The sequence below is a fragment of the Pristiophorus japonicus genome, chromosome 21 (genome assembly GCF_044704955.1).
Source record: "Pristiophorus japonicus isolate sPriJap1 chromosome 21, sPriJap1.hap1, whole genome shotgun sequence".
NCBI classification, from domain to species: Eukaryota; Metazoa; Chordata; class Chondrichthyes; family Pristiophoridae; genus Pristiophorus; species Pristiophorus japonicus.
The window spans coordinates 50,292,205-50,310,910 of NC_091997.1; the positions used below are offsets into that span (position 1 = coordinate 50,292,205).

At 43.1% G+C, this 18,706-nt stretch overlaps 1 protein-coding gene across 16 annotated transcripts in view; it reads left to right on the plus strand.

The window, feature by feature from the left end:
• Positions 1 to 18,706, plus strand: part of tanc2a (tetratricopeptide repeat, ankyrin repeat and coiled-coil containing 2a) — a 1,120,879-nt gene that overhangs the window by 949,851 nt on the left and 152,322 nt on the right. For all 16 annotated transcript variants that reach the window (XM_070864738.1, XM_070864743.1, XM_070864740.1 and 13 more), the window contains 2 exons: positions 7,035 to 7,201; positions 9,152 to 9,759. In XM_070864738.1, coding sequence (XP_070720839.1) covers positions 7,035 to 7,201; positions 9,152 to 9,759 — 775 coding nt within the window. The remainder of the gene's footprint in view (positions 1 to 7,034; positions 7,202 to 9,151; positions 9,760 to 18,706) is intronic.

Consider the following 18,706-nt stretch of genomic DNA (forward strand, 5'->3'; position numbering starts at 1 on the left):
AACAACCCCAATAAGATGATTTCCAATTAAATTCTGCCTTCTTTAGTACATTTCCCCATCGACAATAATTAAAGCATTAAATGTCATTGCAAGTTCTGTAAATGTGGCCATAACCTCTAGTGGTAAAACATTAGCAAACCTGTATCTGAGTTTGCTGGCAGAAATACCTCACTTTTTTTCAAATAACAAAGTGATCTGTTTGAGACTTGCTCAACTCATAAAGATTTTTTCTTTATATTAGTAAGTTTGAATAGCATCAGGCAGCTACAGAAGTGATTAGTTCTTTCACTTTGGTGGCAAAAACACGAAGGCAGAATCTTATCTGAATGGCAGCAGATTAGGAAAGTGGGAGGTGCAACGAGACCTGGGTGTCATGGTTCATCAGCCATTGAAAGTTGGCATGCAGGTACAGCACGTGCTGAAGAAGGCAAATGGTATGTTGGCCTTCATAGCTAGGGAATTTGAGTATAGGAGCAAGGAGGTCTTACTGCAGTTGTCCAGGGCCTTGGTGAGGCCTCACCTGGAATATTGTGTTCAGTTTTGGTCTCCTAATCTGAGGACGGGCGTTCTTGCTATTGAGGGAGTGCAGCGACTGATTCCTGGGATGGCGGGACTGACATATGGGGCCCAAGTTTCGTGCCGCGCCTAGAACGGCGCAGCCCCGACCTGGACGCCCGTTTTTTGCGCCACAAAGTGCGCCTAAAAAAAACTTACATATTCTCCGGCTCCCTGCTTGGTCCTCTGGAGCTGGGCGCAGCGCAGCACGAGCTGTGGGGGGGCGGAGCTAGGTCTCTGCGCTGAAAACAGTGCCGGGACCTCTGCACATGCACGCTACAGTGCCCGCTTCCCCCCCCCCCCACCGGACCCGACTCCCGCTTCCCCCGCCCCCAGACCGGACTGGATTCGACCCGCGCTCCCCTCCCCCCCCCCCCCCCAAACCCGACCTGACCTCCCTCTCCCTCTCACTCCCTCCTTCGCCCCCCCGACCCGAACCGACCTCCCTCCGCCCCCCCCGACCCGCGCTCCCACCGATCCAACCCGACCCAACGCCACCTACCTGTAAATCTGGTGCTGGGGACGGGCCCTGCCCGAAGTCTTGGGCCTGGCCAGGCCCGGCCCGTTCAGCCTCCCCCCTCCCTTCTCCTTTTCCCCCCCCACCCCTTCTCCTTTCCCCCCCCCCACCCCTTCTCCTTTCCCCCCCCCCCACCCCTTCTCCTTTTCCCCCCCCCACCCCTTCTCCTTTCCCCCCCCCCACCCCTTCTCCTTTCCCCCCCCCACCCCTTCTCCTTTCCCCCCCCCACCCTTTCTCCTTTTCCCCCCCTTCTCCTTTTTCCCCCTTCTTCTTTCCCCCCCTTCTTTCCTTCTCCCCCCCTTCTTTCCTTCTCCCCCCCTTCTCTTTCCCCTTCTCCTTCCCCTTCTCCTCTCCCCCTCCTTACCCCTTCTCCTCTCCCCCTCCTTTCTCCTTCTCCTCTCCCCCTCCTTTCCCCTTCTCCTCTCCCCCTCCTTTCCCCCTCCTTTCCCCTTCTCTCCCCCTCCTTTCCCCTTCTCCTCTCCCCCTCCTTTCCTCTTCTCCTCTCCCCCTCCTTTCCCCTTCTCCTCTCCCCCTCCTTTCCCCTTCTCCTCTCCCCCTCCTTTCCCCTTCTCCTCTCCCCCTCCTTTCCCCTTCTCCTCTCCCCCTCCTTTCCCCTTCTCCTCTCCCCCTCCTTTCCCCTTCTCCTCTCCCCCTCCTTTCCCCTTCTCCTCTCCCCCTCCTTTCCCCTTCTCCTCTTCCCCCCTTCTTCTCTCCCCCCCATCCCTCCCCCTTCTCCCCCATCCCTCCCCCTTCTCCCCCATCCCTCCCCCTTCTCCCCCATCCCTCCCCCTTCTCCCCATCCCTCCCCCTTCTCCCCCATCCCTCCCCCTTCTCCCCCATCCCTCCCCCTTCAACCCATCCCTCCCCCTTCTCCCCCATCCCTCCCCCTTCTCCCCCATCCCTCCCCCTTCTCCCCCATTTCTCCCCCATCCCTCCCCCTTCTCCCCCATCCCTCCCCCTTCTCCCCCATCCCTCCCCCTTCTCCCCCATCCCTCCCCCTTCTCCCCCATCCCTCCCCCTTCTCCCCCATCCCTCCCCCTTCTCCCCCATCCCTCCCCCTTCTCCCCCATCCCTCCCCCTGCCCCCCCTCCTCCCCCTCCCCTCGCTGTCAGAAACACAGACACTGACAGACAGAGAGTGAGAGACACACAGACAGACAGAGATAGAGACCCGCGGCGGGGGGGGGGGGGGGGCAATCCCAGCACGCTGTTGGAGATCTCCCGGTGCTGCAATCGGTAAGTAGAAAATGTTTTATTTATTGATTTTTTTCAAAAAAAAATTTTTCTTATTAATTTTTTTTAATTGATTTATTGATGTTTTTTCATTTATTATTGATGATGGCTCTTTATTTGTAAAACTGATGTGTTTAATGTTTGTAAACTTCCCTTTAAACCCCCCTCCCCCCCCCCCCCCCCCCCGCATTCCCTACGCCTGATTTGTAACCTACGCCTGATTTTCTAAAGTGTAGACAAGGTTTTTTCGAGCGTACAAAAATCTTCACTTACTCCATTCTAAGTTAGTTTGGAGTAAGTTTTCACTGCCGAAACTTTGAAAACAGGTGTAAGTGGCCGGACATGCCCCCTTTTGAAAAAAAAATTCTGTTCCAAAGTGAAACTGCTCTAACTGACTAGAACTGGAGCAAACTAAATGGCGAGAGTTCCGATTTCTAAGATACTCCGTTCTACACCAGTTGCTCCAAAAAATCAGGAGCAACTGAGGCCGAAACTTGGGCCCATGAGGAGAGACTGGATCAACTGGGCCTTTATACACTGGAGTTTAGATGGATGAGAGGGGATCTCATAGAAACAAGGTTCTGATGGGACTGGACACGTTAGATGCGGGAAGAATGTCCCCGATGATGGGGAAGTCCAGAACCAGGGGAAACAGTCTTAGGATATGGGGTAGGCCTTTAAGACTGAGATGAGGAGAAACTTCTTGACTCAAAGTTTTTAACCTGTGGAATTCCCTATTGCAGAGAGTTGTTGATGCCAGTTCATTAGATATATTCAAGAGGGAGTTAGATATTGCCCTTACGGCGAAAGGGATCAAGGGGTATGGAGAGAAAGCAGGAAAGGGGTACTGAGGGAATGATCTGCCATGATCTTATTGAATGGTGGTGCAGGCTCGAAGGGCCGAATGGCCTACTCCTGCACTTATTTTCCATGTTTCTGTTTCTCTTCATCAATAAAGTTTTATTGCTTGCTCTTCAAAGGAACCTCGTCAGAAAGGCAAACTGCAAAATGATGGGAAACAACAGTGATATAATGAAAAAACATGATCCCTAGTATAACTGGCTGACCCTCTTATTTTGCACACAAAGATGTGTAGAAAAGCTGATGTAACAAATGTAGGAGTCCTCAAAGCTTATCATCTGTGTGCTACAAAGTATGCAGCTGTCCAGTGATGTAGCCATGTTCTTCAGACTGCAATAAAAAAAAATTCTGTCTCCTGAGCTCCTGAGCAACCCAGTGGACTGGATAAGAATGGCTCTGCTCCAAGCCAGTCTCTATCCTCTGCAATATCTCTCAGGTTTTGCCAGTCTGCAAGACCTCTATGCAAAATTGTGATGAGCAGCAATAACAAACTGCATTTATATAGCACCTTTAAAGGCATTTCACAGATTAGGTGCTAGGAACATGGAATGGATACCAAGCCAAGAAGAGAGGGAGAGAACCATGAAGCACCACGAGAGCTGCTAATATTTAAGCCAGACCTCTATGCTGTGCTCTTTGAGCATTCTGTATCGCCAATAGCTCAAATGGAATTCCAATAATGAAAGGCTACAGGCTGTTTTTTCTATCTGTTTACTCTTCTTCAAGACAATGTTAGCACCAGGAAATGTGTCCCTCACTAACTTTCCATTTAAATGTCTGTTCAGTCATTCCTTGCTGAACTAAGGTGGTTAGTGCATGCATCACACCATGGAGGGCTGTGGAGATGCCAGTTGGCACAACATCACAAATCCTCCAAGCCCCTTTATCCTCCTAGAGAATATGTTTTTATCCATTCTATCTGAGATGAAAGTTTCCTCACAGTAAATATAGAAATATAGAAAATAGGTGCAGGAGTAGGCCATTCGGCCCATCGAGCCTGCACCACCATTCAATAAGATCATGGCTGATCATTCCCTCAGTACCCCTTTCCTGCTTTCTCTCCATACCCCTTGATCCTCCGAGCAGAAAGGGTCATATCTAATTCCCTCTTGAATATATCCAATGAACTGGCATCAACAATTCTCTGCGGCAGGGAATTCCACAGGTTAACAACTCTCTGAGTGAAGAAGTTTCTCCTCATATCAGTCCTAAATGGCCTGCCCCTTATCCTAAGACTGTGTCCCCTGGTTCTGGACTTCCCCAACAATGGAAACATTCTTTCCGCATCTAACTTGTCCAGTCTCGTCAGAATCTTATATGTTTCTATGAGAACCCCCCCTCATACTTCTAAACTCCAGTGTATAAAGGCCCAGTTGATCCAGTCTCTCCTCATAAGTCAGTCCAGCCATCCCGGGAATCAGTCTGGTGACCCTTCGCTGCACTCCCTCAATAGCATGAATGTCCTTCCTCAGATTAGGAGACCAAAACGGAACACAATATTCCAGATGAGGCCTGACCAAGGCCCTGTACAACTGCAGTAAGACCTCCCTGCTCCTATACTCAAATCCCCTAGCTATGAAGGCCAACATACCATTTGCCTTCTTTACTGCCTGCTGTACCTGCATGCCAACTTTCAATGACTGATGAACCATGACACCCGGGTCTCGTTGCACCTCCCCTTTTCCTAATCTGCCACTATTCAGATAATATTCTGCCTTTGTGTTTTTGCCCCCTAAGTGGATCACCTCACATTTATCCACAGTATACTGCATCTGCCATGCATTTGCCCACTCACCAAACCTGTCCAAGTCACCCTGCAGCCTCTTAGCATCCACCTCACAGCTCACACCGCCACCCAGTTTAGTGTCATCTGCAAACTTGGAGATATTACACTCAATTCCTTCATCTAAATCATTAATGTATATTGTAAAGAGCTGGGGTCTCAGCACTGAGCCCTGCGGCATTCCACTAGTCGCTGCCTGCCATTCTGAAAAGGACCCGTTTATCCCGACTCTCTGCTTCCTGCCTGCCAACCAGTTCTCTATCCATGTCAGTACCCCCAATACCATGCGTTTTGATTTTGCACACCAATCTCTTGTGTGGGACCTTGTCAAAAGCCTTTTGAAAGTCCAAATACACCACATCCACTGGTTCTCCCTTGTCCACTCTACTAGTTACATCCTCAAAAAATTCCAGAAGATTTGTCGAGCAAGATTTCCCTTTCATAAATCCATGCTGACTTGGACCGATCCTGTCACTGCTTTCCAGATGCACTGCTATTTCATCCTTAATAATTGATTCCAACATTTTCCCCACTACTGATGTCAGGCCAACTGGTCTATAATTACCCGTTTTCTCTCTCCTTCCCTTTTTAAAAAGTGGTGTTACATTAGCTACTCTCCAGTCGATAGGAACTGATCCAGAGTCGATAGACTGTTGGAAAATGATCACCAATGCATCCACTATTTCTAGGGCCACTTCCTTAAGTTTTCTGGGATGCAGACTATCAGGCTCTGGGGATTTATCGGCCTTCAATCCCATCAATTTCCCGAACGCAATTTCCCGCCTAATATGGATATCCTTCAGTTGCTCCTTCTCACTAGACCCTCGGTCCCCTGGTACTTCCGGAAGGTTATTTGTATCTTCCTTCGTGAAGACCGAACCAAAGTATTTGTTCATCTGGTCTGCCATTTCTTTGTTCCCCATTATAAATTCACCTGAATCCGACTGCAAGGGACCTACGTTTGTCTTTACTAATCTTTTTCTCTTCTCATATCTATAAAAGCTTTTGCAGTTGGTTTTTATGTTCTCGGCAAGCTTCCTCTCGTACTCTATTTTCCCCCTCTTGGTTAAACCCTTTGTGCTCCTCTGCTGAATTCTAAATTTCTCCCAGTCCTCAGGTTTGCTGCATTTTCTAGCCAATTTATATGCTTGGATTTAACACTATCCCTAATTTCCCTTGTTAGCCATGGTTGAGCCACCTTCCCCGTTTTAATTTTTAACCAGACAGGGATGTACAATTGTTGCAGTTCATCCATGTGATCTTTAAATGTTTGCCATTGCCTATCCACCGTCAACCCTTTAAGTATCATTTGCCAGTCTATTCTAGCCAGCAACGCTACCCCACCTCCTTTTCTGTCTATCCTTTCTAAATGTTGAATACCCCTGGATGTTGAGTTCCCAGCATTGGTCACCCTGGAGCCATGTTCCGTAATGCCAATTACATCATAACCATTAAGTGCTATCTGCGCAGTTAATTCGTCCTCCTTATTCTGAATACTCCGCGTATTGAGGCACAGAGCCTTCAGGCTCGTCTTTTTAACACACTTTGTCCCTTCAGAATTTTGCTGAAAGTAGCAAAGAATGCTGTGGGTATTAGTCTATTTTCAAGCACTAAGTCCCATGTAATGCAGTCCCTTTAAATTATATTTTTGTCATGATTAGAACCTGAGCTGGTTCACTCTTTCGTACACAACATGGTAATCCTGGAGCACCATATTAATACCGAATTTCGTGAAGGTGCACAATCGTTGTCAGCTGTTACACCCAGAACTCCTGATCTCAAGTAATCTATTAGCCTCAGCCTCTGAGTCAGCAGAGTACAGGAATCAGCCTTCGAGGTTGTTTTCAGCTGAAGAATGAAATGCATAGCATGATAGTTCAGTGATCTGTGTCTTTCTCGGTCTATTCAACTCCTAACCCCCAGTAGAGTATAATTTGGAAACCCAATGGTTCAGTGCATTTCCTGAATTGAACAAAAAGTCATTTAATGCCTGTTTTGCAACAAAAAGATGTATGTCTTGGATCTCAAAACTATTTTGTACATGAAAGGACAATGTTGGTAGTTAGTGATTTTATTTTTCTTTCAGAGCGAAAGATTGCAGATGAAGATTACATCCTCTTAATTGATGGACTGAATGAAGCAGAGTTCCACAAACCAGATTATGGGGACACAATTGTGTCATTTCTTACTAAAATGATTGGAAAATTCCCATCGTGGCTGAAGTTAATAGTGACAGTTCGAACAACTCTTCAGGTATGGTTACTTAACTGGAGGAGGCCAAACTTGTACAAGATTATTATAGGTTGTCAAGTAAGGTTTTGATTTCCTGAGGTGCTAAATGTGGTCTATAAATTTGGTCCTTGATGCCTGTTTCAATTATAGTTAAATAATGGGAGTGTAGTTTTCAGATTGACACTAAAACTGGGGTACGATTGGGTATGCACATTCTGCTGGAACAAGCATAGGAAGGACAAACTTCCTTTAAGACGTTTTTGTGAGATCACAATTGCCCCCATGTGACTAGCCGTGCCCCCACACTGCCCTAGACTATCAATTTGTTTTCCCACAACTGGAAAACAATTTGTTTGTAAGCGAGTATACCACCTGCTTAAATTCTGAAATGTTTGCTTTAGCACAAATCAAGTTTTGCATCTGGCACGTGGTGTCGGTAAGATAAGAATGTACATTAGATGCGGGGAAGTTTTGATTTCTCTATAGGGTGAGGCAATTTGCACAAGTGCCCCATCGATCAATCAAAAAAATGCTTTCTTCACTGCTTCTCCGCTCATCCTTGACAAAACTGTTCCGAGTCCTTTCAGCAGTCATGTTGGTTCCTCACAATATGTCCCAATAAATAAAATTTGTCACATGACAAATACCCAGTAATTTTCTGGCGCAAGCCCACTAGTTACCATTTTTATTGAGTTCAATTTCACAATCTTCCATGGTGGCATTTGAACTCCAAGTCCAGTACTATAATAATAATAAGTTTTATTTATATAGCACCTTTAATGTAATAAAATGTCCCAAGGCACTTCACAACAGTTTTATAACACGGTAGATATTGACCAGGGAGGGAAAGAGAAAAAGCCACTAGGCTATTTGGTCTGCAGTAAGGACATTACAATTTGTTCCAGAGACCCTGGATAGAGAAGATTAAAATCAGCCATATTTCCACTGGACGTGGACAACTGGTGAATTGAATACCCTGCCAAACCCCAGTGTCCAGTCTAAAATAAGGCTACTTGGGTAAAATAAGGGCGGGCCTGTGGAACTGTACTCCAGCAAAGTGTCAAACATCTTCAGGGGAAGTGAGAATATTAGCAGAAAAAAGCAGACAAAATCATCAGGCCACTTTTGGAATATTGTATTGGGTTTTGGTCATCTGTCATTTAACAGGATATTGATGCTTTGGAAAGGTTCAGAGAAACGTGACAAAGATGATACTGACACTGACAACATCCATTTAGCCACAAAGGAGTCCACTGCTCAGGCTGAGAGATTAAAAACAGGCTAGTTTGTGCTGTCATCTCAGCTGGAAAGATATTTGAGCAACCCAGAATGTCCTTTCCATGCCTCCCAGATTAAAGATCCTAGGCTGTGTAAACAGACTGTTAAAAGAGAGGAAAATATTAAATAATGAAATAATGGTCGAGATTTATTCTTTCACAGCCAATTCTACTGCATCCTTGTTTATTGTTGTGTCTATACATCCTATCAAACAATTTGTTGGGACTGATTTCACAGCAGCTGTGTATCAACACACTAGGCCTTTTGTTTGCTGGTGAGATCTGGTCTTTTAAGCGGACTGGAGCAGTAGACAGCCTGGCACAGAAAGGTCATATGGGCAGTGGAAGATGATTTGCTTAGCAATATTTTCCCAATAGCCGATTATAAAATGATAATTGAAAATTGTGAATTGTATCTTCTGCAGTGGAAGGTATGTGTTGCTGACTTGCATATTTGAATTGATCCAAAATATTTGAGCTTTGATTTAGGATTACTATTAGAACCTTCTTCATTATATTCGTGGACTCTTAGTGGGAAAATGTGTTGTCTTACTGAATCTTTTCTATGTTATCTATTGATGGCTCTATCGTAGATCCAGGTAATTTAGTTATAGTAGCTGTGAATCTTCAAGCATTGTACAGCTGCTGTAATATTACTCCCATCAAACTTTTTTCCAAAAAAATATTTTTACAGGAAGTGGCCAAACTTCTTCCATTCCACAAGATATATCTGGACAAACTGGATGTGAATGAGGCAATAGATCAGGACTTACAGACCTATATCCTCCACCGAATTCACAGCAGCCCTGAAATCCAGAATAACATCTCGCTCAATGGCAAAATGGACAACACAACCTTTGGCAAACTCAGTACTCATCTCAAGGCTTTGAGCCAAGGGTCGTACCTCTACTTAAAACTGACTTTTGACTTGATTGAAAAAGGATATTTGGTGCTTAAGAGTTCAAGCTATAAAGTAGTACCTGTTTCCCTCGCTGAGGTCTACCTCTTGCAGTGCAACATGAAGTTCCCTACACAGTCCTCATTTGAGCGTGTGCTACCACTGCTGAATGTGGCCGTGGCATCCTTGCATCCAATGACAGATGATCAACTTTATCAGGCAATCAATGCAGGGAATATTGATGGTAGCCTCGAATGGGAGGACTTTCAACAGCGGATGGACAATCTTTCCATGTTTCTGATAAAACGGCGGGATATGACACGGATGTTTGTTCATCCATCCTTTCGAGAATGGCTGATATGGAGAGAGGATGGAGAGAAGACAAAGTTCCTTTGTGACCCCAGGTGAGAAACTGTAGTGTACAATCCTTTCATGGGAAAAGTGTTCTTAACATTTTCTGTCTGCTATTTCCTTCATTAATAGGATAATCAGAAATTTAACAAATTTTACGCACAGTTTATTACTTTGGATCTATAGTAAAAAAAAAACTTGCTCACACATGTGGAAATTTATATTCTGACTGCCTGGCATAACCATTCATATCTTGGAACATGATAAACATCATTTAGCCTATCATAGCTGATCTGAGTACATTAACCTTTAATACATTTTTTAAAAGATAATCCTGTTTTAAAGGGTGTAGATTTAATTTTCTAGTACTTTGGTATTTGAACCGTTTGACACTGCGATTATATAGTCTGCACTGGGGTCTGCTTCAGTTGCGAGAATAAAGGACTCATTTTACCTGTTTTCCTAAATCTCAGTTGTATAAAGTACTGTCTAATTCTGACATTTGAGTTTATTGAAATACATTTTATGCTCTGATCTTCTTCCACAATCTGTTTGTTTTAGAAATGGGACAGTAATGATACATTGCATTGGTGGGATAATGGAGACAGATTATTGGCTTCCATAGTGTTTATTATTTCTTTAGCAAATGTTCTGCCTGAGGCCACCAGCTAAATTCAGGATGAATTTACATATAATGTTTGCAGGGCGGGTGTTCTTCGATATGTATTTCAGATTATCACTATCAATTCAATGTGCATAGCCTAATATAATTAAGATAATTAGAAAGATAGTTTGTGCTCAAGGAGAATTTTATTGTTTTCAACTTGGATTACACAAAAGCATAAAAGTCATTTCAAGTGAATAATTTTTGAAGTAATTGGAAATGTGCTAGCTTTCTCATCTCTGAAGATCATGTTCAGCCTGGCAGTAGATAATAGAAAATACAAATTGACATCACTTTCAGTCTGCCAGGTCAGAAAGTGACAGCTATCAAGAGTCACTTCAGTGAAAAGTGCATTCCCTCATTTCCACAAGTTTATTGTGTTTTTAATGAAAGTGTTCCATTTGACTACTTATATTACTTTTATCTTTTCAATCCTCACTTTCTAATGTTTGCTCGTGTCCCCCGATTTTTGGACCCTTGATCATAGTAAGCAATTTACCTGATCAATTTTGTCATTGTTGATTTAAATCATCCATCATCACAATATTAACGCCTCTATTTTTATCTAATTACACAGGATGCTGCCATCATCCTTATCCTGCCAGGAAATCTGTAGCATGCCCCTACACAGACCTGCTTGTTAACTCAAAAGGCTACTTCATTTTATGTTTTCCTTCTAGTATATGAAAGCCATTTCCTTAACTTCCAAATTATTCTGAACATATTAGGCTACCCTTCCTTACTATTTCTATCCTTTCAGAACTCCCTTCCATCTTTTGGGATGAACCGTGCTTCTGCAATCCCGATATCTTCTGAAATCCTGATACATTGGCTGGAATTTTCCTTACTGGCTGGCTGTGTCCATGGCAGGTCCCTACCCATTGCTGGCCCCGTCCCACTGTACAAAATGAACTTGCCTTAATAGGACCCTTTAAGCTCGCCCAGCACGTTGCTTGGCCCAATTAGATGGAACGGGTCTGCTGACGTCATTTGTGATGCATTTATAGCCTGGATCCTTAAAGGGCCACATTAAATTTTAAGTTTAATCTAACATAGTGGGAGTTGAATCTTTACTGTATAATAATATAATAAAAGTTATATATAAGTGACAAAGATTTAAATAATCTTATCATTAAGTAACATGACTCTATTTGCAAATACGATCAAGAACATAATTACAAAAGTACATTAATTGTGACATTATTGGTGCTTTAGTCATTAATGTATAGACTTTTGTATCAGTAACTGGTACAAATAAAAGATGTATGTGTATTGTTAATACATTTAAAATCTGCTTAAGATTATGTAATTGTAAAGGGGTGAATTTACAAACTTATGCAAGTTCAGCAGAAGAGCTGCAGAATCCCTGACAAACAGTGTAAGTCGTGCTGACTGTGTTTCTGAGATTTCTGCAGCTCTTCTGTTTAAGTTAACAATGCACAAGTGACAGAACCTCCATAGCAATTCACCCTAAAGTCTCAGACTGAAAAATTAAATTAGTCATCTTCAGGAACTGTAAGAACATAAGAAATAGGAGCAGGAGTCGGCCATTTGGCCCCTCGACCCTGCTCCACTATTTAATAAGATCATGGCTGATCTGATCTTGGGCTCAGCTCCACTTCCCTGCCTGTTCCCCATAACCCTTCACAGACTAATGGGACTGAAGGTAGACAAGTCCCCTGGTCCTGATGAAATGCATCCCAGGGTATTAAAAGAGATGGCGGAAGTTATAGCAGATGCATTCGTTATAATCTACCAAAATTCTCTGGACTCGGGAGGTACCAGCGGATTGGAGAGCAGCTAATGTAACGCCTCTGTTTAAAAAAGGGGGCAGGCAAAAGGCAGGTAACTATAGACCGGTAGTTTAACATCTATAGTGGGGAAAATGCTTGAAACTATCATTAAGGAAGAAATAGCGGGACATCTGGATAGGAATAGTGCAATCAAGCAGACGCAGCATGGATTCATGAAAGGTAAATCATGTTTAACTAACTTACTGGAATTCTTTGAGGATATAACGAGCATGGTGGATAGAGGTGTACCGATGGATGTGGTGTATTTAGATTTCCAAAAGGCATTCGATAAGGTGCCACACAAAAGGTTACTGCAGAAGATAAAGGTACGCGGAGTCAGAGGAAATGTATTAGCATGGATAGAGAATTGGCTGGCGAACAGAAAGCAGAGAGTCGGGATAAATGGGTCCTTTTCCGGTTGGAAATCAGTGGTTAGTGGTGTGCCACAGGGATTGGTGCTGGGACCACAACTGTTTACAATATACATAGATGACCTGGAAGAGGGGACAGAGTGTAGTGCAACAAAATTTGCAGATGACACTAAGATTAGTGCGAAAGCGGGTTGTGTAGAGGACACAGAGAGGCTACAAGGAGATTTGGATAGGTTAAGCGAATGGGCTAAGGTTTGGCAGATGGAATACAATGTCGGAAAGTGTGAGGTCATCCACCTTGGGAAAAAAAACAGTAAAAGGGAATATTATTTGAATGGGGAGAAATTACAACATGCTGTGGTGCAGAGGGACCTGGGGGTCCTTGTGCATGAATCCCAAAAGGTTAGTTTGCAGGTGCAGCAGGTAATCAGGAAGGTGAATGGAATGTTGGCCTTCATTGCGAAAGGGATGGAGTACAAAAGCAGGGAGGTGTTGCTGCAACTGTATAAGGTATTGGTAAGGCCACACCTGGAGTACTGCGTGCAGTTTTGGTCACCTTACTTAAGGAAGGATATACTAGCTTTGGAAGGGGTACAGAGACGATTCACTCGGCTGATTCGAGAAATGAGGGGGTTACCTTATGATGATAGATTGAGTAGACTGGGTCTTTACTCCTTGAAGTTCAGAAGGATGAGGGGTGATCTTATAGAAACATTTAAAATCATGAAAGGGATAGACAAGATAGAGGCAGAGAGGTTGTTTCCATTGGTGGGGGAGACTAGAGCTAGGGGGCACAGCCTCAAAATACGGAGGATCCAATTTAAAACCGAGTTGAGAAAGAATTTCTTCTCCCAGAGGGTTGTGAATCTGTGGAATTCTCTGCCCAAGGAAGCAGTTGAGGCTGGCTCATTGAATGTTTTCAAGTCAAAGATAGATAGATTTTTAAGCAATAAGGGAATTAAGGGTTACGGGGAGAGGGCGGGTAAGTGGAGCTGAGTCCACGACCAGATCAGCCATGATCTTATTGAATAGCGGAGCAGGCTCGAGGGGCTAGATGGCTTACTCCTGTTCCTAATTCTTATGTTCTTATGTTCTTATGTTCACTCACTTATCGTTCAAAAATCTGTCTATCTCCACCTTAAATATATTCTATGACCCAGCTGCCACAGTTCTCTGGGTAAGAGAATTCCACAAATTTATGACCCTCTGAGAGAAGAAATTCCTCCTCATCTCAGTTCTAAATGGGCGATCCCTTATTCTGAAACTATGCCCCCCTAGTTCAAGATTCCTCCATGAGTGGAAACAACCTCTCTGCATCTACCATGTCGAGCCCCTCAGAATCTTATGTTTCAAATAAGATCACATCTCATTTCTCTAAACTCCAATGAGTATAGGCCTAACCTGCTCAACCTTTCTTCATAAGTCAACCAATTCATCTCAGGAATCAACCTAGTGAGCCTGCTCTGAACTGCCTCCAATGCAAGTATATCCCTCCTTAAATAAGGAGGCCAAAACTGTACGCAATACTCTAGGTGTGGCCACACCAATAGCCTGTACAGTTGTAGCAGGACTTCCCCTTGCAATAAAGGCCAACATTCCATTTGCCTTCCTGATTACTTGCTGTACCTGCATACTAACTTTTTGTGTTTCATGCACAAGGACCCCCAGATCCTTCTGTACTGAAGTATTTTGTAATCTCTCTCCATTTAAATAATAATTCACTTTTTTTTTTTCCCTGCCAAAGTGGATAACCTCACACTTTCCCACATTATACTCCATCTGCCAAATGTTTGCCCATTCACTTAGCCTGTCTATATCCCTTTGCAGATTATTTGTGTCCTCCTCACAACTTGCTTTCCCACCCATCTTTGTGTCATCGGCAAACTTGGCGAGATTATACTCGCTCCCTTCATCCAAGTCAATTAATAGTTGAGGCTCCAGCACCAATCCCTGCGGCACCCCACTAGTTATCATTTGCCAACCGGAAAATTACCCATTTATCCCGACTCTCTGTTTTCTGTTAATTAGCCAATCCTCTATCCATGCTAATATATTACCCCCAACGGCGTGAACTTTTATCTTGTGCAGTAACCTCTTATGTGGCACCTTATCGAATACTTTCTGGAAATCCAAATACACCACATCCACTGGTTGTCCCTTAGCCATCCTGCCTGTTACATCCTCAAAGAACTCCAGCAAATTTGTCAAACATGATTTCCCTTTCATAAAATCATGCTGACTCTGCTTGACTGCATTATGTTTTTGCAAATGTCCTGCTACTGCTTCCTTAACGATGGACTCCAGCGAATTGAACCTGTAGAATAAGTGATGAGAAAAAAATTATTACGGTTGATTACTTGATTTAATGTGTAACTAGACAATCACAATATTCTGTGAGAAAAATCTGACCAGAAACAACCTAAAAATGTATCTAAATGCTATACCCTATGTGTCATTTTTTATAATGCCAATCAATTCACTGCAATTACTGTTAAGTTGGAAGTCAACAGCCAAGAATGGCCAATGAAAAATGTATCTCCCTCACCATCCAGGGCAGGAGAGGAGCTTTCAGCACTCACATCCCTTCAAGAATTTCTGAATTACCATTTACCGGTCGCTTATCAAGTAGAACAGAATCTCCATCAATCTGTTAGCTGATGTAATCAACATGTTTTTATTTTGATTTGTTTTTCATGCTGTCAAGTAATCAGCTGGAGCAGTGGCCACGGAACTCATGTCTCAGGCTGACAGACGTGGTTCCCGAGCTGTGTGAATCCCGTGGCCTTGCAGGGAAATTTAAAAAGAGGTGGAAATAGGCTCTTAAGTGCCTGTAAAGTACTTCATAACGATTTCAATTGGATTCCCGCCACTGCAGGTCAGGTCGGCTCCACGATGACAGATGTGCTTGGGGTAAAGGTGCACGGGAGCGAGTTGACCGGGCTGTCAAAAAAAACCATTCCCACCTGACCCACCACCGATCGTGCCCACTACCACCGACACTCTGCCTTTGAAATCCCGACACTCTGCCTCTGAAGTCCCGACACCCTGCCTCTGAAGATTTGATATTGTGATTTAGAAGTTCCGATAACAATTTCCCCCAATAGCAGGGTGCCTAGGAGCCAGATTAGATACTTTTCTTGATGTATATTTCATCTTTCTCCTAGGCACCTTTCAACCCTCTTGTTTGAACATTAACTTCAGGAACTTCAGACTTTAGCTCTATCCTCATTTTCAAATCAGTTTTAATTCAGCAGCACCCGAATTAAAATTGATTTCAGCACCAGTTTTAATTCATGCCCAGATTTCCCATCCCTCACAATTTCTTGCATTTTCCTTAGCTATTTGCACATCCTTTGGCTCTTTAATGTCTTGATGTTTCTGTCTGTTATTTGACTTGGGTGATCTCTTCATTCATTCCACTCTTGATTCTTTGGGTTGTCTTTTTATTTTATGTGTATATTTTCCACTTTTTAAAAATAATGTGAAAAAATGCCAAATACCTGGTATTTTTTAATTTTGGAGAAAGTTCTGTACCCAAAAGGTTACTTTGTCCATTATCTCCTCAGATGCTGACTGACTCACTGCGTGTCTCCAGCATTTTCTGCTTTTATTTCAGATTTCCAGCATCTGCAGTGATCACTTTTTACTTTCTATTTTGTCGTACTCTCTCTACCGTCCTATAAGCTGTCTGTCAAAGTCTTGTCCCTTTCCTCCATATATAATTTCAATTAAACTCAATTTTTTCTGTATTAACAGCTAGTTTCTCTGATTCTGCCTTGTTTGGATGCAGTTAATCTTTGCTCTGCCCGAGAATAGTTGCAGTTATTTATGGACTTGCACCAACTGGCTGGTTTCTTAGTTACTTGTATAATTCTACTTGTGAACTCTTTTTCTCAGAGACTTGTCATTCTGCATTATTGGCATCAAAGTTAATGTCATTTATACTGGGAAGCTTGGAGCTTTCTCGCTGTTTGTTTAAGCCACCCTGTGATTCTGCTGCCTGTGCATGCTGCCCTGTGTGAAATGCTGTAGGACTCTTCTTTGAGGCAGCAAGTCTTGATGTGTTGTAAGATCTCATTATTGTAAACAAAGCCTTTTTGGCAGATTGAGCTAAAGATCAGCATAAAATCAATAAAATGAATAGGGTAAGATTGTACACTCCTCACTGAGTTGCTGTGTGAATAATTGATCACTTGTACTGCAGCCTCTTCTGAACTGTGGTTGCTCTTCTCTCAAAATGCCTCCATCCTTGGCCACTAATACACATGAATACTTCGGCAGTTTGGCAGATCAAGCTTTCCTCCATACAGTTACCATAGCTCATTGTATCCTTTTTGTAAGTCGGTACAATGATCATTTTTCTCTATTATACTTTTTTTTTGTACAAATTCTGCTGTGATATTGGGAATGTCACTTCCACTATCTCCTCCCACCTCCCGCTCTACAACATTTCGGCCACGTTATATCTCATCTCTTCTTTCGACAGCTGATGTCTATCATAACTTTTTACATTTCCTGGGGGTAGGCTATTCAAAGCATCTTTATCTATGTTGTACTGTTGCTTGCAAGGACTTTTACATTTTTAATTCCACCTCTTTGCCAATCATCTGGGTTTGCCCCATTTACAACTATGTACACCATTTAATACTTTATGGCCCAGAATTGGCTGCAGTGGCAATATTGACAGCGAACGCTATACATTGGACTGTTTCCCTCCAGTGGCGAATTTCCACAAAATTTGCTGGCGAAGGGATTAGAATGCATGGCAGCGAACATCACGGTGAGTCAGGGCAGAGCAGCTTATGTGCGATGCAGACCCATGATGTTGGGAATTGTATCTGCTTTTGTAAATACTCATTTAGGAAAACTGACATTTAGGAATATCTAAGTTAAAGTTTTAACGCTAGCCACAAGTAGAAATTGGTCTTTTGGTGCTGGTGGTTTTTTCCCGGCATTTTCGCCAAAAGTACCGTTAAAAATACCGCTATTTTTTTAAAAAAGAGTAAAATTGGCAACAAAATGCGCCCGGCGGTAAAAATCAGCGTTGCACGAAGATTCACGGTGGAATTCACGATGGAAACCGCGGTCCTCGCCAACTTTAGCCCGAGGCCTATTACCGCCAAAAAGACAAGCCCTGGGAGGGGAGAAAATGCACAAAAAATTGCAAAAATAAAAAATTAGAAAACATTCACTATACACTTAACTAATGAATCGCTGAAAAAGAATTTAAAAATAAAAACTTTAACTTACCTTTTTTGTCGGCCTTCATAACTACTGCTGTTTCTGGGGTTTCGACGCAGGCTTTTCTTGGGCGGCTTTTTTTCACCCTGAGTATGGGTGTGCCAAACGGCCAATTTTAATCGGTTGCATTATTTTTGGTGTTGCACGCCGACGGTCCGCTTTTCAGCGGTATTTCAAAACCACCGGTGCACAACTTTGGCCAATTTACGTGAGTACCTTTTACCGGCAAATAAGGCAAAATATCGCTGAAAAAAGTCTGGTCAATTTCTAGCCCTATATATTTTAAAAAGGAAACAGTAGTATAAATGTAGGAATTGCAATCATTCTCACCTGTAAATGTTTTTCTTGGCACCAAGAGGACTTTAACATTATAAATGATTTTAATTGTTAAGGTAATCCCCTGGGCAACTATTTGCCGATTTAACGTGACATTCTGATACCATGAAATCTACTTGTTTAACGAGGCTCACATTTTAATGAATAAAATGCTCAACTGTTTGACAACAAGGGCAGTCTCTGTGAAACTTGGCCAATTGCTTGTGATTGTCCACATTCCTGCTGGTGATTAAAACTCATTTTCAATTCTCTGTATATTGCCGACATTTAATCACAATTCTGAAAGCACCAAGAACATGACAAAAAGTGAATGCAACTAACTTCAGTTTATAATTGGCTCCGAGGTATTATTTTACCGAGGGTTGGTGTTCTTCATGTTCTCTAGATGTATAATTTAAGTCTTGCCTATGTTATTATGGAGTTGTCGACTACAGAATTTATAACTACAAAAAAATTTACATTTATTTAGCGCCTTATGGAGTCTCCCAGAAACATCTCATAGCGTTTTGAATTTGATTTATGAGAGTGGGTCTGGCATAATGAGGCATCAGATGCAACCATCTTGAATAAACCCATAAATCAGGCTGCTGCCAGT